We start from the raw sequence: 20,259 nt of genomic DNA on the forward strand, positions 1-20,259 counted from the left end.
CTTTGTTAACCATGTCTCTGTCAGTTAATGAATATACCCTGACACTTTCCCCTCACAGTCATAACTGTGAACGGTCACTAAATGAGACAGCCGCTACGTGAGGACGACTCATACAGGCAAATCCTCCGAATCGAGTCGACCTGCAGATTTGAGAGCTAAATTCCTGGTTGCGGTTGTGGTATTGTGCTACCTCTTCTCCAAATTGGAGGATTTCAACTTCTTCTCTTTCCTTCCAGCTGGATACTTCCAAGAAAGTCCTTCAAATTTGACCTCGTCTTTGGGGAAGGACGTGAAACTCACCTGCTCGGTCCTGGCCCTGGGTGAGGCACCGGAGATAAGCTGGCTGCGAGATGGCGAGGCCTTCGAATTTGCCGATAGTAACCAGTTCCAGATGCCTTTGGAAGAAGGAGAATGGCTGACCACCAGCGAACTGAGGTGAGAGCCTCCATCAACCCTGCCAGTCAAGCTGTTTTACTTACAGGGGCTGCCCTAGAACAGTGGTGACCAACCTTTTTGGGTTCCTGTGCCAAAAATTGCCCAGAGGTCAATGCGCACAGGGCCCCCACGCCCCTGTGCATACGCGTGCGATCCCCCCTGCCGCACCCTTACCTGCACTGTGCCTCCCAGGTGTTGTTTGGCCCGTTTGAGGCCTTTTTCAGCCTCCCAGAGGCTTGAGGGAAGCCTCTGCAGCCTTTGCAGGCTGAAACATGGGCCCGTTTCATTACTTCCAGTATTTCCAGAACAGGAAGTGACGAAACAGGCACATTTTTCAGCCTCCAAAGGCTTGCAGAGGCTTCTCTCAAGCCTATGGGAGGCCGAAAAAGGCCTCAAACTGGTTGAAAATCAGCTGTGGCACGCCGGCTATAGGTTTGCCATCATGGCCCTAGAAGGTAAGTTGTAGTGCTTGAAATTGGTGTGTTTTGAACGCTGGGCGCGTGCGAAGAGCGCATCGTAGAATCGGTAGTAAAAATTTTTTGAATCCCATCACTGGATCCATTAATTCACTGGCATCTCCACGAAGCCCACACCTGTGCCTAATCCTGAAGGCGAGGTGGCCAGCAAGGAGATTGTGTGGGTTGGTCAGCTGCCAGCAAGAGCAACCTTTGTTATTATGATGGTTGGTGCTATAATAAGATGTTTAGTCTGGAGTTGGCATTTTTTATCCACCTGTGGAGTCCTTTCCAAGGACCCGAGATAAGGGGGTGTGGTTGTTTGGTAGTGTTAAAGGTTATTGTCTGAGGATGTCAGCTGCTTTCAGTAAAGCAACCTTTTGCCATTTTTTTTTCTCTCTCCGAAGTTTTATTTATTTATGCACTAGTACTATAAGGTGCAGAAATACAAAAGAAAATAGTAGGAAAGACAGGGGAAGCAAAAAGGAAGGGAAAAGAGAATAAAGGTGTTGAATTCCAACTTCCTTTGATGCAGGAGAATAACATAATAACCCCCCAACCTCAAAGGTTTGCTTTTACATAACAGTATAAACTCGCCATTTCTATAACAAGAAATCTATCTCATCGGTAAAACGCCAATAGCCTCCAAGTGCGACGCTGTACAAGGAAATACCTGGCAAGGAATCTCTGTGAGTCATGAACTTAGATACACGAATCTCCCCACTAATTAAACGAACTGATTGTCTCCTGCAAACCCCACTCCCCTTTCATTCCTCTTGATTCCCTGTGGGAGGGGCCATTCATCGTCCACCTGTGCCTTTACTCCCAAGTCGGCCCTTGTTCTTTAGCTGTTCCCTTCTCCGGGCAGCTCTGCCCATACGCACATCTGGAACAGGCTCCAGCTGTTCTTCTGCCCCACTGATCTCCAACTCCGAAGGCAGCTGATTACTGTTGGACGGCCCTGGCCCCCATCTCTGCCTCTGATGCAGAGTCCTAGTCAGAGCCTCCCCCAAAATCCAGGACTGGCCCAGATTCCTCCCCAACCTCCTCACTGTCCGGGTCTTCCACCAGCTCTGCTGGCTGCTGGTGGGCCATAACAGAAGCCCAAGACTGGAGATGGCCACTTTTGACCTGAATTAGAAGTGTCAGAGTCCTCTTAGCATGGGCAAAGTTCAGATGAACTTTCAGGTTCTTCGCTTCCTCGTGGAAATGGGGTGTGTGTGTGTGTGTGTGCCTGGCTGACTGGCTTGGGGGGGGGGGTGCCTTGAAGTCTGCTAGCTGTTTTAAGATGACTCATGGGAAACATTCGTTCCAGTTGCTCAACGGCAGAGAAACCAGGTGGAAGTCCAGCTGGCTGGTGCCTTCTGCCTCACGTGCCTTTATCCGGCTTTCTGGACCCACAAGCCAAGTCACGTGGGGAAGGGGACACTCACTAGAAGCCTGTAAGGGGCGTGTATTATGCGTGTGATTGTTCACCCACGGCAAGGGAAGTTTGACCCTTGTTTTCTCCCGCCTATCTCCTTGTGACGTGATCCCTCCTGGGCTGAGAGACAAGGATTGGGTTCCTTCAGCATCCTAAATCTTAATGGGGCTTGTTGGGTTTGCAAGGGAGCATCCCGGGTGAAGCTAACTTATTCTGGTTTGTTCAGAAGCCCCCATTTAGCGCAAGGTGTGAGTTGACCCATCATAGCAGTGTTTTCCCCAACGTTCCTTCATTACTCCAAACCTTTTATCAAAAGGGTCTTCAAGTCAGCACGTTTAGTTTAGTTTTTTTTTTAACTACCGAATCTTCTTTCTGACCCCATGAGGGATAGAAACTTGATTTTTAGACGAAAGCTAATAACTCACTCTGTAGGACATGCAAGCTGGGGGATTCTGGGAGTTGAAGGCCAGGCGTTTTCAACTTCAACATTGCCAAGGTTGTCTGTTCATTTTTATTAAGGAGGTGGACGGGACGCCTCCAGAAATCATGGGTGCTCCGTCACTGGAGGCTTTCCAGGAGAGATTAGACGGCCATTTTGTGGTAGAACGGTATAGGGTCTCTTGCTTGAGCAAGGGGGTTAGACTAGAAGACCTCCAAGGTCCCTTCCAACTCTGTTATTCTGTTAAAAAAAAAAAAACCTGAATGCCTTTAGATTCCAACGTTGCATTTTTAAAATTGCCTTTGCCTGTTAAGTTATGTGGGATCAGTGAATCTGGGGTATTTCTTTTTTTAAACTTAAGTTTCTTTTCCCTCATTTTCTTTTTCTTGTTTGGGGGTGGGTCGGACTCGGTTGTGATAAACAGCCTGGGGAAAAAAAAACCGATTTTGCTGAACCAAACAAAAATTGTTTTAAGGAACTTGCCTGCAAGAGACAAACCCTCCAAACCAGCAGAATCGATTCTGCAGTTTGTTTTTTTCTCTGCTGACCTTGCAAGAGCGAAGAGGAGGCAGGGAGTCAATCTGGGGAAGGAAACAAAAGAGGAAAGAATCCTGATTTTGAATGAGTAAAAAGTTCCTGACCTTTTCTTGATGATAAAACGCGTTAACCGCAAAAATAAAACCTTGAAAACTTTCCCCCTCTAAAGTAGCTGAAAACTGCGTTCTCTGAACCTTTCCTTTTGTTGCATCTGACTGCGATTCCTTTGTCTTTCATCGGCTTTGTCAAAGATTTTGCGCTGGCTGTAGAGAGGCAAGGGAGGTCAAAAAAGTCAAGATGGCGCCACCGTGAGGCAATCCAAATTTGTCCACTTTTTGCCAAAGGCATCACTGCCGCTTTGTTTAAAGACCGGCTTGGTCCCTGCCTGTGGAATGTTAGACCCCCAGAACATTCTCCCCCACCCTTTGCTAAAATTATTATTTTTACATCCCTCTGGGTCTGGTTCCGGGGTCTTGGAGACCCCTTTAAGTGTCTAGAAAAAGACAATCTCATTCCTTAGAAGCCTTGGGGTGGAGGCCCTTTGCTCCTGAGGCTTTGCAGATGCCAGAAGGATCCTTAATCAGCTAACAGATAGTCCTCAAACTACAACAATTCTTTATGGGAGTTGAAGTTCACGTACGCTATCTAGGGAATTCTGGGAGTTGAAGTTCATATATGCTGGCTAAGGAATTCTGGGAGGTGAAGTCCATATATGCTGGCTAGGGAATTCTGGGAGTTGAAGTTCATATATGCTGGCTAGGGAATTTTGGGACTTGAAGTACATATATGCTGGCTAGGGAATTTTGGGACTTGAAGTCCACGTAAGCTATCTAGGGAATTCTGGGCATTGAAGTACACATATGCGATCTCTAGGGAATTCTGGGAGTTGAAGTCCATGCCTCTGAAAGTTGCTAAGATTGAGAAACGCTGGTTTAAGTTTGATAAACCAGCCCAGGCATGGATTTCGCATGCACCAGTCTCGTGGACAATTCAAGCACATCTAAGTGCTCAAAGCTACTGTTTAGCTTGATAAACCACCAATATTCTCACTCTCTTGGACCACCTATGCTCTCCTCTTTTTCCACTCCATCCTCCCCTCCTCCAGCATCTCTTCCCTCCAGCTCTCGGACATGGGAAATTACCGATGTGTGGCCTCAGTCAACGGATCTGAATTTTTCTCCGAAGAGGCTTATCTGCAGTTAGAAGGTAAGTGTAACACGGGGAGGGCTAGTCCCCTGTAAAGACCTGAGGAGGCTCAACCATGCTCAGAAATTGGGAATTTTATTTACTGGTAGCCTCAAGGAGCAACCGGCATAAATGGCCCAGAGGTTTGATTCCAGAGGTCTCCAAACTTGGCAACTTTAAGACTTGTGGACTTCAACTCCCAGAATTCCTCAGCCAGCAGCTGGCTGAGGAATTCTGGGAGTTCAAGTCCACAAGTCTTAAAGTTGCCAAGTTTGGGGACCCCTGTTGGATTCCCTTTAAATAATTTATTTTTCACAAATATTATCCAATATCCCGAGACCTATGGCTTAGTCGCCAAAGTTGAGAAACACCGATTTGATTCCTATATAAAACTAAGCCAAGATGTGTTTGTTTGAACATTGTTGACCACGCCATCCTGGTTTGGTTGTTAAAAAATTTGAATCCCACCCCTGATGTGAACCAGCCCATCATGGCTTTGCACTGCCATCGGGGCTTGTTCCACAAACGGCGGTTTAGCGCCACTTGTGAATCTGACCAATCCTCGTTTGTTCAAGCCGTTTCTTCTTCTCTCTTGTGGCCAGGCCTCCCCTTTTTCTCCGAGGAACCCCAAGACCTGGAGGTCACGGCCGGTACCCTGTTCAACCTCAGCTGTGGAGCCCAGGGACCCCCCGAACCGGTCTTGGTGATTTGGCTGCAGGACAGCGTACCCCTCAACTCTTTGGCGGACCTCCTGGCAGAGACCCCCTCTGTGCTGGGGGTGAGAGGTGAGTCAGTTCACGCCACGCCGCATTCAACCACAGCTCGTCCTGGACTTGCAACCAGAGTTTTGGAGGGTGTGACAAATTACAACCGTAGCTTAAAGGTTGGTATTTGAATGGGGGACAAGGGCTTGTTAGCAATTCCTCCAAATTCCCTTCCTATCCCCTTCTTTCTTTCTTTCCTCCCTCCCTCCCTCCTCTCCTCCCCTGACTTCCTTCCCTTCCCTTCTTTCCTTTCCTTTCTCCCTATTCCCTTTCCTCCCTTCCCTTCTTCCCTTCTTCCCTTCTTTTCTCCCTCCCTCCTCTCTGCTCCTCCCCGACTTCCTTCCCTTCCCTTTCCTTCTTTTCTTCCTTCCTCCCCTCCCTCCTCTCCTCTTCTCCCCTGACTTCTTTCCCTTCCCTTTCATTCTTTCCTTCTTTTCTTCCTCCCTCCCTCCCTCCTCCCCCTGACTTCTTTCCCTTCTTTCCTTCCTCCCTCCCTCCTCTCCTCCTGACTTCCTTCCTTTCCCTTCTTTCCTTCCTTCCTTTCTCTCTAGTTCCTTTCTATTCCCTTTCCCTTCCCTTCCCTTCTTTCCTTTCCTTTCTCCCCATTCCCTTTCCTCCCCTTTCCTTCTTTCCTCCCTCCCTCCCTCCTCTCTGCTCCTCCCCAACTTCCTTCCCTTCCCTTTCCTTCTTTCCTTCTTTTCTTCCTTCCTCCCTCCCTCCTCTCCTCTTCTCCCCTGACTTCTTTCCCTTCCCTTTCCTTCTTTCCTTCCCCCCTCCTTCCTCTCCTCCCGACTTTCTTCCCTTCCCTTCTTTCTTTCCTCTCTCTAGTTCCTTTCTATTCCCTTTCCCTTCCCTTCTTCCCTTTCCTTTATTTCCTTTCCTTTCTCTCTATTTCCTTCCCTTCCCACACCTCTGCAGATTTTAACAGGAACCTTGGCAGGCCACAAAGACAAACCAAGAATATACAGTCTCTTTCTGGCTGGTCCCACTAACCCTGGTTTTAAGCAGTCACGACACAGGGCAACATCTGAATATCCCTCCGCTCCCTGGCTCGGAATCCATTCCTGACCTGGCAGGATTCCTGGGCACCCCGAGTCGTTGACGCCTCCCAGCCACCCCCAATGCGTCTGCATGCTTTGGGGGCTTTGTCTGTTGTCTGAACACCGTCAATGGCCGTCTATAGCGTCTCCCACCAACACCACGAATCCAGTGGTGGGTTGGCCCCCTTCGCTCAGTGAAAACCCCCCATTCTTTGTGCTTTTTATTTCCCTTTGCTCCAGACTCCGAGGGCTGAAAATAGCTGTGGGGCTTGGAAAGAGGAGGAATTATGGTTCCAAAGAGGGGCTTATTATTATTATTTTTTTGCATCCCCCTCACCCCCGGGGCTCATGTCTTTCATCGCTTGCCTTCTTTTCTTCTTCTTCTTCTTCTCCTCCTTTTTTTTTTCATATCTGGCCAGCGAAGCCATCAAACATAGCCTTTTCTTTTTGGGTGCTGGGTTGCATTGGCTGCAAAGGAGGGGACTCCGCTTTCCCACCGGGGAGACGACCGCGGAAGAAAAACGGGGGCTCGGCGGTGCATGCGAGACCCCCTTCCTCTCCCCGCCATTCAGCCTCATCCAGGGGTCCTTGTTCATTGTCTTCTCCCGTCCCCCCCCCAGTCCCCCACCCTTTCTGAATGTCTGGCTTGTCCCCAACTTGCGACGTCCTTTGTCCTCTTTTTCTATGGAGAGGGGGGAACGATTCCCAATGGCTCAGCCGGGGAGGGTTTTGCTCCGAAGCGTGGGAAACAGCCGGGCCAAGGTTACCAAAAAAAGACTGTTTGGGCAGTTGGCAGGCAGAGGAGCTGGGCTTTTTATCGGCCTGCCTCCGCAAAAAGAGACAGGAAGCCAAAGAACAACGGTGTGATAGGCACGGTTGTTTTGGATCTACGTGTTCCCCTCCCACCCCTGCCCTGTTCGACTTGCTAGGAAGCGCAGGAGGGGTTTATCGCAATGGGACGGGTGTTGAGAAAGACCAGGCTGGGTGGTGCCTTCAACCATGCACTGCCCAGATGGGACAAGGGGTGCCTGCCATCTTTTCTTTGTCAGGTAGCATCTGGTCTTACCCTTCCTCTGCCCAGGAGCTGGCAGCAGAGGTGGGATTCAGCCGGTTCTGACCGGTTCTGGAGAACTGGTAGTGGAAATTTTGAGTACTTCGGAAAACCGGCACATCCCACCTCTGACTGGCCCCGCCAACCCCATCTATTCTCTGCCTCCCATCGAGTCCTAGCTGATTGGCTGGGTTTTCTTTGGTTGCCCCGTGCAGGAGAACGGAGCTGGAAAGCAGGTTAGTGGGGTGGGAAGCAGAGGTGGGATTCAGCCGGTTCTGACCGGTTCTGGAGAACCGGTAGTGGAAATTTTGAGTACTTCGGAGAACCGGCCAATCCCACCTCTGACTGGCCCCGCCAATCCCATCTATTCTCTGCCTCCCATCGAGTCCTAGCTGATTGGCTGGGTTTTCTTTGGTTGCCCTGCAGGAGAACGGAGCTGGAAAGCAGGTTAGTGGGGTGGGAAGCAGAGGTGGGATTCAGCGGTTCTGACCGGTTCTGGAGAACTGGTAGTGGAAATTTTGAGTACTTCTGAAACCGGCACATCCCACCTCTGACTGGCCCCGCCAACCCCATCTATTCTCTGCCTCCCATCGAGTCCTAGCTGATTGGCTGGGTTTTCTTTGGTTGCCCGTGCAGGAGAACGGAGCTGGAAAGCAGGTTAGTGGGGTGGGAAGCAGAGGTGGGATTCAGCCGGTTCTGACCGGTTCTGGAGAACGGGTAGTGGAAATTTTGAGTAGTTCGGAGAACCGGCCAATCCCACCTCTGACTGGACCCGCCAACCCCATCTATTCTCTGCCTCCCATCGAGTCCTAGCTGATTGGCTGGGTCTCCTTTGGTTGTCCTGCACAGGAGAACAGAGCTGGAAAGCAGGTTAGTGGGGTGGGGAGGGAAGGGGGATTAAACAGTATATCCTTCCCCTGCCATGCCCACCAAGCCACGCCCACAGAGCCAGTAGTAAAAACATTTTGAAGCCTACCACTGACTTCTTTACCTGGTTCTGCTGGTCTCCAGATCTTAAATGACCATGACTCCCCCTTTTTTTTTCCTTCTCACCCATTTTCCAGCTGGTGCCTTTTTGCCTTGATAACAAGCCACTAATGTTGGCCACTGTGAATTCCTGGTTTGACCACAACCCTTGTAGGGCACTCCAAGCAGAAGCCCCGATGGACGGGCAAACAGCCCTGGAGGGCGGCTGCGGTTGGGGAACGTTCCCCGATGGCCCTGATTCCTTATGACCCGTCTTTGTAGTCCCTCAATGGTCTTCGTAGTCGTAAGAAGCCTTGTCGAACCGCAGCGTTGAGGCCTCATTGAGACAACTCACATCATTGAGACAAAGCCCCATTGAGCCGAAGGGGGATTGCGTGCCCAGGACGGAGCGATTGCTGCTCTCCGTAATCATCCCAGCCCGAAGATGGGAGGGTAGAGAGACTACAATACCGCTGGGTCCCTTCCTGGTTATGACAAAAATGCCAGATCTCTTTCTAGTGAAATTCCACCCGTTTGGGGCATGTCGTGGGCGATGGGCCATGCATCTTTTCTTGGAAGCCTGCAGAATGTGGTCTTCCAGTCTGATCCTTTGGGTCTGGTCTACAGCCCTGGGGTTGCCTGGGACGGCCCTTTGGGGTAGGCCAAGTCAAGACCTAGATCAGGGGTCTCCAAACTTGGCCACTTTAAGACTTGGTGGACTTCAACTCCCAGAATTCTCCAGCCAGCTATTCCAACACAGATGCACCTCTGGAAACAGAAGGAGGGAGGGAGGGAGGGAGGGAAAGAAAGAAAGAAAGAGGAAGGAAGGAAGGAAGGAAGGAAGGAAGGAAGGAAGGAAGGAAGGAAGGAAGGAAAGGAAGAAAGAAAGAAAGAAAGAAAGAAAGAAAGAAAGAAAGAAAGAAAGAAAGAAAGAAAGAAAGAAAGAAAGAAAGAAAGAAAGGGAGGGGAGGTAGGGAGACAGAGAGAGAGAAAGAAAGAAAGAGGAAGGGAGGGGAGAGAGAAAGGAAGGGAGGAAGGACAAAAATGAAAGAAAGGGAGGGAGAGAGAGAAACAGCAGGAAAGAGAGAAAGAGGAAGGAAAGGGAGAGAGAGAAAGAGAGAGAGAGAGAGAGAGAGAGAGAGAGAGAAAGAGAGAGAGAGAGAGAGAGAGAGAAGAGAGAAAGAAAGAAAAAGAGAGAGAGAAAGAAAGAAAGAGAGAAAGAAAGAAAGAGAAAAAGATAGATTGAGAGAGAGAGAGAGACAAAGAAAGAGAGATACAGAGAGAGAAAGAGAAAGAAAGAGAAAAAGATAGATAGATAGATAGATAAAAAAGAAAGAAAGAGAAAGAGAGAGAGAGAGAGAGAAAGAAGAGAGACAAAGAGAGAGAGAGAGAAAGAAAGAAAAAGAAAGAGAAAAGGATAGAGAGAAAGAGAAAAAGATAGATAGATAGATAGATAGATAGATAGATAGATAGATAGATAGATAGATAGATAGATAGATAGATAGATAGATAGATAGATAGTGTGTCCCTCCCTCTTTATAAAACCACCTGTCCCTCATGAAGTCAGACAGGTTTTAAAAGGGCTCTGGAAACTCGTCCCAAAGTAGAAATCTTCTTCCCAGCCTCGTCAAACTCGTTGGGCAACCAGAGGCAACCGGGGGACAAAGCCAGACAGGTTCTGTCTAGGCCGGGAGAAGGTTTGGCAGGAGGAAATCCAGCTTGCTTGCGGGAGGCCCTGCTGGCATTGTGCCCCCTTTTCCGCTCTCTTCTTCCCCTCATTTTCTCCCCCTTCAGCCTCTCCCCACAAGGCTGAGCTCAGCCAGGCTCTGGCAAGGGGTGGGGGGAACTTGAAGACAGACTAACAGAGTTCGGAGGGACCTTGGAGGTCTTCTAGTCCAACCCCTGCAGGTGACCCTACCATTTCAGACAAATGGCTGTCCAATCTCTTCATAAAAACTTAGAATATAGAATAGAATAATGGAGTTGGAAGGGACCCTGGAGGTCTTCTAGTCCAACCCCTGCCTAGGCAGGAAACCCTTCCACCACTTCAGACAAAACCTCCAGTGTTGAAGCACCCACAACTTCTGGTGGCAAGCTGTTCCACTGGTTAATTTCTCCCACTATCAGGAAATTCCTCCTTTACTTCTTAGATTGCTTCTCTCCATCGGTTGCTTTCTCGTCCTGCCTTCAGGGGCTTTGGGAGAATAGATGGAATCACCTCCCCGCCCCAAGCCATGTTTAATTAAGATCCCATGTTGCACTGCCTGCAGGCAAGGGCGGGTAGGTGGGTGGGAGGTAGCTGCCTGCCCCCTGCCCCACATGCCTGCTGTTCCCTTCAGCAACCCTGTCCAATCCACTAATCTTCCTTCCCGTTTGGTGCTGAGTCAAAGGCAGGGAATGCTGGTCTGGAGGTGAGGAGGCTGATGATTCAAACTTTGGGATCAAAGTCTGTAGGAATACCAGGAAGGAGGGGTGTGGCGGGGGAGGGGAGAAGAGGGGAGGGGGAGGACTGGCCTCTTCCAAACCAGCTAAGACAGCGGAAGGAGAGGGATGAAAAGGGGCCTGCTTCGGGGTCCTGTCTTTGATTTAAACCTGGTCAAGGTTTTCTCTCTCTCTCTCTCTCTCTCTTTCTTCCTTTCTCTCTCTCTCCTCTTTCCTCTTTCTCTCTCTCTCTCCTCTTTCTCTCTCTCTCCCCACTCTCCTCTCTCTAGCTCTCTCTCTCTCTTTCTCTCTCCCTCCCTCTTTCTCTCCCCTTCTCCCACTCTCTCTCTTCTCTCTCTCTCTCTTTCTCTCCCTCCCCTCCCTCACTTTCTCTCTCTCCTCTCTCTCCCCCTCTCCCTTCCCTTCCTTTTTTTCTCTCTCTCTCCCCTCTTCTTCTCTCTCTCTCCCTCCCTTTCTTTTCTCTCCCTCTTTCTCTCTCTCTCTTTCTCTCTCTTTCTCTCTCTTCTTTCTCTCCCTCCTCCCCTCTTCCCCTCCCTCCTCCCTCTTCTCCTCTATCTTTCTCTCCCTCCCTCTCTCTCTCTCTCCCTCTCTCTCCCCTCCCTCTCTTTCTCTCTCTCCTTTCTCCCTCTCTCTCTCTCTTTTTCTTCCTCCCTCCCTCCTCTCTCTTTTCTCTCTCCTTTCTCTCCCCTCTTCTCTCTCTCTCTCTCTCTCAACGCACTCTCTCTTTCCTGAGTGGAGATTTCTCAGGGTTGAAGGCTGGTCTTCAGGATGAGTGGAAGGATAGCAAACAAAAGGGACTAGCATCTTGGGCCATCCCGCCCAGGGTGAGCATCAGAGATAGTTCAAAGGTATCCTGACATTCACAAAATAAAAACCAGGAGTCCGAAATCAATGCCACCCAATCTTCCGGAGAGTGATAAGGCCCTGTCTGTCTCCTCCTCCTCTACCCCTTTTTCCTTTCTTCTTCAACTCCCTCCCTTCTTTCCTTCCCTTTCCCCCTTCTCTTTCTCCCCTCCCCTCCTTCTCCTTTGCTTTGAAGGTGTTTCACTTCTCATCTGGCCCCAGCAACCGTTCTTCATATGTTTTGGTCTTCAATCTCCTAATTGTCTTTGTTGCTCTTCTCTGCGTTCTTTCCGGAGTCTCAACACATGAAGCGGTGACCCAAACTGCAATATTCCAAGTGTGTGTAATCTTAACTAAGGCTTTGTAAAATGGTACTAGCCACTTCAAATGATCTTGATTCTATCACTCTCTGTTAAGGCAGCCTCAGATTGTGTTAGCTTTTTTTGGGTTGCCGCCGCACACGGCTGGCTCATGCTTTAGTGGTTGTCCACTAAAACGCCAAGATCCTTCTTGCAATACTGCTACCGAGCCGTCTTCCTCCCAATTTGTACATTTGGGTTTTTTTCCTTGCCTATTCCTTCCATAAGTAGTGGAACAAAGAACTGGAAATGCACAGGAGCACAAATTTAAAAATAAACTTTTTTGGCGGGGTTTGAATCTCCCTTATGCCAGGACATCTGTTTCTGCCGGCTGCTGGGAATGTTTGCCCGTTGCTGACTCAGCCTTTGCAGAAACGATGTGGTCAGAAAGTGGTATCACCCACGGTGGATGGACTAGACATGCTAATCCCACAGGCCCTTTCCTGTTTTCAGCACTTGTGGCATTCGGTTCTCTCCCAGGGCGCATGCCAATCAAATATTTGCCCCCCCTGCCTCGTCTCATCGCTGCCCGCTGTTTGTCCAGGTGGCTGCCAGTGTGCCCACTGGTTTGACCCAGCCCTTGCAGGAATGGTACGATCAGGACAAGAACATCCATTGTGGTGCTGCTTATTGTTAAATCTGGGCTAGATTCCAAGCCACACAACAGTGTATTTCAAAGGCTTGGCTGCTCTGGGAAAACCTAAAACCAGGGGTGTCTGACCTTGGCAAGATTAAAGCTTGTGGACTTCAAGTCCCAGAATTCCCCAGCCAGCTGTTAAGTGAATCGCTACAGTTGTGAAGTTAGTAACACGGCTGAGCCCAAGGGAGGGAGGCATCGAATGCGTCATTAGTCTTGAGTCCATTCGTGCCTTCAAGAGATCTAAGTCCACCCCACCTTGAATTCTTTTTGACTCTCATCTGTCGCCAGTTGACCATTACTAAGTCAGATTCTTGTAGAAAACTTAAGCTCACAATGAATCTTTATATTTGTTCGAACCACCTGGATTTTCAGATTTTTCCCTAGGGCCTGACGGTTGTTAAATGAATCTGGCTTGTCTCTTGACTCGGTTCATCAGAAGGTCGCAAAAGGGGATCACATGACCCTGTGACCCCAACTGTCATAAATACAAGCCAGTTGCCAAGCGCCTGAGTTTTGATCATGTGACCATAGGGCCTGCTGCAATGGTCGAAAGTGTGAAAATTGCTCATGTCAATTTTTTTTCAGTGCCGTTGTAGGCTCCAACCAGTGGTGGGATTCACATTTTTTTTGACTACCGGTTCTGTGGGCGTGGCTTGGTGGGCGTGGCAGGGGAAGGATACTGCAAAATCCCCCTTCCCACCCCACTAACCTGCTTTCCAGCTCCGTTCTCCTCTGCAGGGCAACAAAAGGAGACCCAGCCAATCAGGTGGGACTCAATGGGAGGCGGAGAATAGAAGGGGGCGGGGCCAGTCAGAGGCGGTATTTGCTGGTTCTCCAAACCACTCAAAATTTCCACTACCGGTTCTGTAGAACCGGTCCAAACCGGCTGAATACCATCTCTGGCTCCAACAGTCACTAAATGAACTGTCGTAAGTCAAAGACTCCTTGTATTTAGCTAAAGAGATCTTCCAGGACATGAATATTTTGATATTTTTTTTAACCTCTGTTACACTCCGACACACATGTGTCTCTTGTTTTATATTAAAGGAAGAGATGCCTCAAGGGAATTCTAGGGCTTATTCTGAAATAGTTTCTCAAATATCCAGCTTTGCTAGATTCTCTGCAGATGGAGGCCTGTTTCTGCACCTTCACCAAGAGTTCCCATATGCGGGGGAAATATAAACAGCCTTTGGGTGAATGCCTGCCAATCTCCCTCTCGACTTCATGAGGTTTCATTCAAATTAATGTCTCTGCTTTGCAGAGTTCACTCGGTTTAACCATCCATTTCCTGTCTGGGGAAAGAGCTTTTAAATGTTATTTATTTAGCATGAGGCAAGAGCTTTTTTTTTGAGTTTACTTCTATCGCCCTGGCTTTTCTCCCAAGACCACCAGTGCGAAAAGAGGCAGGATTCGAACCGGGAATCCCTTCTTCCAATTCTTTGCGGACAAAAAAAATATATCTGATTATTCTTTATACTTTTGCCCCTCGACAACGCTTCCAAAGCAGCTGAGGAAAAGAAAAAGAAATTATTGAGATTCTTTCAACAATGACACCACAGAGTGTATCACTCAGGAAACAAAACAAAACTTAAGCTTTTCTCCAAATATCCTGGGCCCCGAAGGGCCAAAGAAGTAAGGTCAAAATGCCCCAGAATCAAAGTTTGAGGCAATCCCAAATTCTAATTTTGATGGTTGTCTAAGATGGTTGCTCTGGGCATCAGGTGCCATTCCAAAGATGCCATTTTGGGCATCCACTACGCCAGGGGTTCTCAACCTTGAAAGCTTTAGGATGTGTGGACTTCAACTCCCAGAATTCCCCAGCCGGCCATGCATGGACTTCAAGCTGGGTGACTTTGGGCCAATCACCAGGAGACTATGAGTTCTAGTCCTGCCTTAGGGAAGAAAGCTGGTTGGGTGATGTTGGGTCAATCACCCAGGTGACGGTGAGTTCTAGTCCTGCCTTAGGAAAGCTGGCTGGCTGGTGTTGGGCCAATCACCAGGTGACAGTGAGTTCTAGTCCCGCCTTAGGAAAGCTGGCTGGATGGTGTTGGGCCAATCACCAGGAGACTGTGAGTTCTAATCCCGCCTTAGGCAAGAAAGCTGGTTGGATGACATTGAGCAAGCACCAGGTGATGGGGAATTCTAGTTCTGCCTTAGACAAGAAAGCTAGCTAGATTGATATTGGACCAGTCACCAGATGACGGTAAGTTCTAGTCCCTTTTCTCTCAGCGCAACCCACCCCACACGGTTGTTGTCGTTGTGGGGAAAATGAGGAAGACGTAGTAGGTATGTGTGCTGCCTTGAGTTATTGATAACAAATAAAGCCAGGATATAAACAAATAAAACGATACTCTTGAAGTATTTAAAGTTGGTTGCAATCAATTCATCTTTTTCTCTGGATGTTTGCTGTTTCCTCTCAGGGCTGAATCACAGTGCCTCCTTCTCGTGCGAAGCCCACAACGCCAAGGGAGTCAGCACATCGCGAACTGCGGTGGTGAAAGGTGAGAGACGCGTGTGTGTGTGTGTGTGTGTGTGTGTGTGTGTGTAAAATCCATTTGGGGGGGAACCCCTAGTGCAAACGATCGGTGTAAACGGGTTGGTGTGGAAACTGCCCGGCGGGAGTTAAAGGTACCATTTCAGGCGCATGTTTTTAAACATGTGCAAGTCGCCATATTTGGGGTGGCATTGATAAAAGAGTTTGTTCCCCCTTCCATCATGCCGTATTATATTTAATGGCAGCATTACGACTTAGTCTGTAGAGATTTTCAGTCCTCCAGGTCGTGGTTGTCCCATAGGTGCTTTTTTACAAGAGGCAACTGGACTTTCTGGGGTTTGTTTTTTTTCTTTTGAAGATGTTTCACTTCTCATCCAAGAAGCTTCTTCAGCTCTGACAGGACGGTGGGGAATGGAAGGATTGATATTCTTTGCAGGCAGCTGCCTCCTGAAAAAGCACCTTTGGAACAACCATCATCTGGAGGACTGAGAATCCCTACAGGCTTTTAGCTATACAATTTGGGACGAACACCCTTTGAATGGTTGGAAGGGATTTCCAGAGGAAAAAATATTGCAGACTACAGGAACCAGGAGCACCACTCAGCTGACCCTGAGGATACAGATAAACCTCCAAGTGGCCTCAAGGATGCAAATGACCAGCTGTTTGCAAGGAAGATAAACCCTTCCATTCCCCCACCATCCTGTCAGAAGCTGAAGTTGAGTCCCTTACTCTATACTCCTTATGTGCACGACTGCATTCCCACCCAGGCTAGCAATACTATTGCTAAATTTGCAGATGATATAACAGTGGTGGGACTCATCTCGGGGTGGGGGGTTTGGAATGAGTCTGCCTACCGAGATGAGGTGGACCAACGGTTGCTTTTGTGGTGTGGAGACCATAACTTGGTCCTCAACACCAATAAGACCAAGGAGCTTATAGTGGACTATGGAAGGAACAGATCAGACACCAAGCCCTTGCTTATCAGTGGAGACCGAAGGGAGCAAGTGGCCAGTTTTAAGTTTCTGGGTGTTACCCTAAAAAAGGACCTGACCTGGGGGGCTCACATTGCAACCTTGTTCAAAAGGGCCCAGCAGAGATTAGACTACCTGAGACTTCTCAGAAAACAACAGACGGATGAAAAATTGCTGGTGACCTTCTACCGCTGCACCATAGAGAGCATCTTAATTTACTGCACCTCTGTATGGTTTGCCAATTGCACAGGGGCAGATAGGACAGCACTCCAGAGGGTTAAAGTCATTGCCCAGAGGATCCTGGGTTGCCCTCTTCCCTCTTTGGAAGAGCTTTATAGCTCCCGCTGCCTTAAGAAAGTTCAAAACATTCTCAAAGATCCATCCTCATCCTGGGCACCACCTTTTTTTGAACTATCAGGCAGACAGTACAGAATAATAAAAACAAGGACAAATAGGCTGAAAAACAGATTCTATCCCAGGGCAGGAGCTCTTTTGAATTCTGCTCTATAGTGCAGTTGTTGGTGTGGTGTCAGGGGTTTTCGGTTCAATGTGTGGAGGGTGAAGGATGTGTGTTTGTGTTTATTTTCATGATCATGGTCATGATGTGCACTGAAGATGGTGTTTGATTTCATTGTATGAGGTGCAAGGACAATAAAGTAAACTAAACTGAAGAAGCTTCTTGGATGTGAAGCAAAACGTCTTCCAAAGAAAAATAAACAGGAAGTCCAGTTGCCTCCCGAAAAAAGCACCTTTGGGACAACAATTACGACTTGTGGACTTCAACTCCATAACCGGCTGGGGAATTCTGGGAGTTGAAGTCCACAAGTCATTAAGTTGCTAAGGTGGGAGACCCCTGCAGTAAAGGGCCATTCGTACATCCGGGATGTAAGTTGAGGACAATCTATTTTCCTGTACCTGTGGAATATTTCCTGTACCTGCGGAAAGGTAGCATTGCAAAACAGGCCTGAAGCTGGCTGAAGGGATTATCCATCCAGTCTCCAATTATAAGTGGATGCCTGGAGCGAAACCTGCAGTTTGTAGCATCAGTGGTCTCGGTATTGATTGGCAGGTGAATATTGCTAATTATTTTCTCTCTGTAGTGTTACCTGGGCAGCCACATGACTTATCCGTTGCCCATCGCAGTGGCCACAGCCTGGATGTGACGTGGGAGCCTGGTTTTGGTGGCGCCTATGCGCAGGAGTTCTGCACCATCCAGGTAACGCCACAGCCCCTAGCCGGTGAAACCCACAATTTACCAAAAAAAAAGTGGTGGGGGGGGTATGATAACTGATTCCCCCTTCTGTTCAAATCCAGAAACAGGTTACAGGTAGTCCTGGACTTACAACAGTTCATTTAGTGACCTTCGAAGTTACAATGGCACTAAGGGCAGTGACAACACCAAGGGCCCCACAGTCCTTTTCCTCTCCTCCTCCTCCTCCTCCTCCTCCTCCTCCTCCTCCTCCTCCTCCTCCTCTTCCTCCTCCTTCTCTTCCTCCTCCTCCTCCCTGCACTGAGGATGTTACCTACTTGGGTAATAAAACATCTGCAAGAAAACAAGCAAGCTCAGAGACCACCAGGGACCCCACTGTCCTCCCCCTCCCCCTCTTCCCTCCTCCCTTCCTCTTCCTCCTCCTCTCCACAAACCCCACTCCTAGCACTGATGCTGTTCCCTAGCTGGGTCATGAAATGTCTACCAGAAAACCACCAAGCTCAGAGAGCACCAAGGACCCCCTCATTTCAACCCGGAGCTATAAATATTCTCCATTATTGGTGACTTATGGCCATTCCCCAAACTTACGGCCATTGCAGCTTTCCAGTGGTCACATGCTCAGAATTCGGACGTTTGATAACTGACTCATATTTACGATGGTTGCAGTCTCCTTGGTGGTGGTGGGGTCACGGGATCCCCTTTTGCGACCTTCCGACAAGTAAAAACCAATGGGGAAGCCACTTCAGAACCGTTGTTACTAACTTAACAACTGCAGTGGTTCCCTTAACAACAAGAAAGGTCATAAAATGGGGGGCAAAACTCACTTAACAGGTGTCTCACTTAACAACGGAAATTTGGAGGACTTGCCTCTATTCTACTTCCCTTTCAGCATGGCCCTCCGAGGGAATTTTGTGTTATTTTTAGAAGCAATTTCCTGCCAAAAGTTGCTTCCTCCGGACGTCGGTTTACTCATCCAATGACGATTCCTCCCCTCCTCCACCTTCCCACCCCGCATCAGCCTCGCCGGCTGAATGAAATGTGACAAACTCCACCCCCATTTCAAGGATGGGGAACTGAAATTCATGAGAAAGAGGTTTCAAGAGCCAAGAATGAAAACCGAGAGTTAAAAAAAAAAGGGGGGTATTTCCAACATGGGCTCATTCACACAGGAGTGGGAGCTTCTGTCCTGGGAGTTGTTTTCGGAAGAAACGCAACCTCAGCAGAAAAAAAAAAAGAGGAATGCGGACCAAAAATAATAATAATAATAATAATAAGGAAACTCGCCCCCCTCTCGCAAAATATGATGCAGGGGTCAGCAACCCCACTCTGTCAAGGACCTCTGAGTACTCATCTCTCATGATCTAAGTCCGTGATGGCGAACCTATGGCACACGTGCCACAGGTGGCACACACAGCCACTTGTACGGGCATGTGAGCCCCAGCCAAACTTACCTGCACGGCGCATGCGCACGCCTCCCAGCTAATTTTCAGCCCATTTGAGGCTGTTTTCGCCCTCCTGAGGCTCGAGGGAAGACTCTGCAGCCTTGGGAGGCCGAAAAACGGGCCCGTTTCAGCATTTTCGGTATTTCCAGAAGGCCCGTTTTTCGGCCTACCAAGGCTGCAGAGTCTTCCTCGAGCCTCCAGGAGGGTGGAAATGGGCTCAAACGGGCCAAAAATCAGCTGGAAGGCGCATGCATGTGCAGTACAGATAAAGTGAGGCGGGACAGGGGTGTTGCTCGGGGGGGCGGGGCGCATTGCATTGTGGGTGTCAGCATGTGCGCGTTTTCGGCACACCACAACAAAAAGGTTTGCCACCACTGATCTAAGTGCTAGAGCCCACTGGAACAACATTGCCAAAAAGGCATTAAGAGTTGTTGACCTAATTCTGCATAGCTTTTTCTCCGATGATATTGCACTGCTAACTAGAGCATACAAAACATTTGCCAGATAGAGCAATTCTCAAATATAGCTCTTCTGTCTGGAACCCGCATTGCCTATCAGACATTCACACAATCGAGAGAGTCCAGAGATATTTCACGAGAAGAGGCCTCCACTCCTCTACCTGCAGCAGAATACCTTATGCCATCAGACTTGAAATTTTAGGCTTAGATAACCTAGAACTACGCCGACTTCGGTCCGACCTAAGCATAATACATAAAATTATCCATTGCAATGTCCTACCCGTCAATGACTACTTCAGCTTCAATCTCAACAACACACGAGCACACAATAGATACAAACTCAAAGTAAACCACACCAAACTCAATTGCAGGAAATACGACTTCAGCAACAGAGTGGTCAATGCCTGGAATACGCTACCTGACTCTGTGGTTTCTTCCCCAAACCCCCAAACACTTTAACCTTAGACTGTCTACTGTGGGCCTCACCCTATTTCTAAGAGGTCTGTAAGGAGCGCGCATAAGCGCACCAATGCGCCTACCGTCCCTGTCCTAATATCCCCTTTTATTGATATCCATTTCATGTATTCATAATCATGTTTATACTTATATCTGTTATCTAATACACGCTCGATAAATATATAAAATAAATAAAAATAAAAACCCCAATTCTCTATTGCAACCTCTCCTACTTCGATGGCTCTTCCCCTAGGATAGAATAAGAATAAAGCAACAGAACAGAACAGAATTGAATTGAATAGAGCAAAAATAGAATAAAATAGAATAATAAAACAATAATAGAATAGAATAAGAATAAAACAATAATAGAATAAAATGGAATGATAAAACAATAATAGAATAGAATAAGAATAAAAAAATAATAGAATAGAATAAGAATAAAACAATAATAGAATAAAATGGAATAATGAAACAATAATAGAATAGAATAAGAATAAAAAATAATAGAATAGAATAAGAATAAAACAATAATAGAATAAAATGGAATAATAAAACAATAATAGAATAGAATAAGAATAAAACAACAATGGAATAAAATAGAATAAGAATAAAGCAATTAGAGTAAGAATAAAAACAGAATATAGAACAG

At 48.0% G+C, this 20,259-nt stretch overlaps 1 protein-coding gene across 2 annotated transcripts in view; it reads left to right on the plus strand.

The window, feature by feature from the left end:
* AXL (AXL receptor tyrosine kinase) overlaps positions 1–20,259 on the plus strand; it is a 58,742-nt gene that overhangs the window by 14,450 nt on the left and 24,033 nt on the right. For both annotated transcript variants that reach the window (XM_087971181.1, XM_087971182.1), the window contains exons 2-6: positions 237–435; positions 4,395–4,495; positions 5,077–5,259; positions 15,000–15,080; positions 17,145–17,260. In XM_087971181.1, the coding sequence (XP_087827307.1) occupies positions 237–435; positions 4,395–4,495; positions 5,077–5,259; positions 15,000–15,080; positions 17,145–17,260 (680 nt within the window). The remainder of the gene's footprint in view (positions 1–236; positions 436–4,394; positions 4,496–5,076; positions 5,260–14,999; positions 15,081–17,144; positions 17,261–20,259) is intronic.

This window comes from Notechis scutatus, chromosome 8 (genome assembly GCF_049901735.1).
Source record: "Notechis scutatus isolate UNSWTSFEM ecotype Mainland chromosome 8, rNotScu1.2, whole genome shotgun sequence".
Lineage (NCBI taxonomy): Eukaryota > Metazoa > Chordata > Lepidosauria > Squamata > Elapidae > Notechis > Notechis scutatus.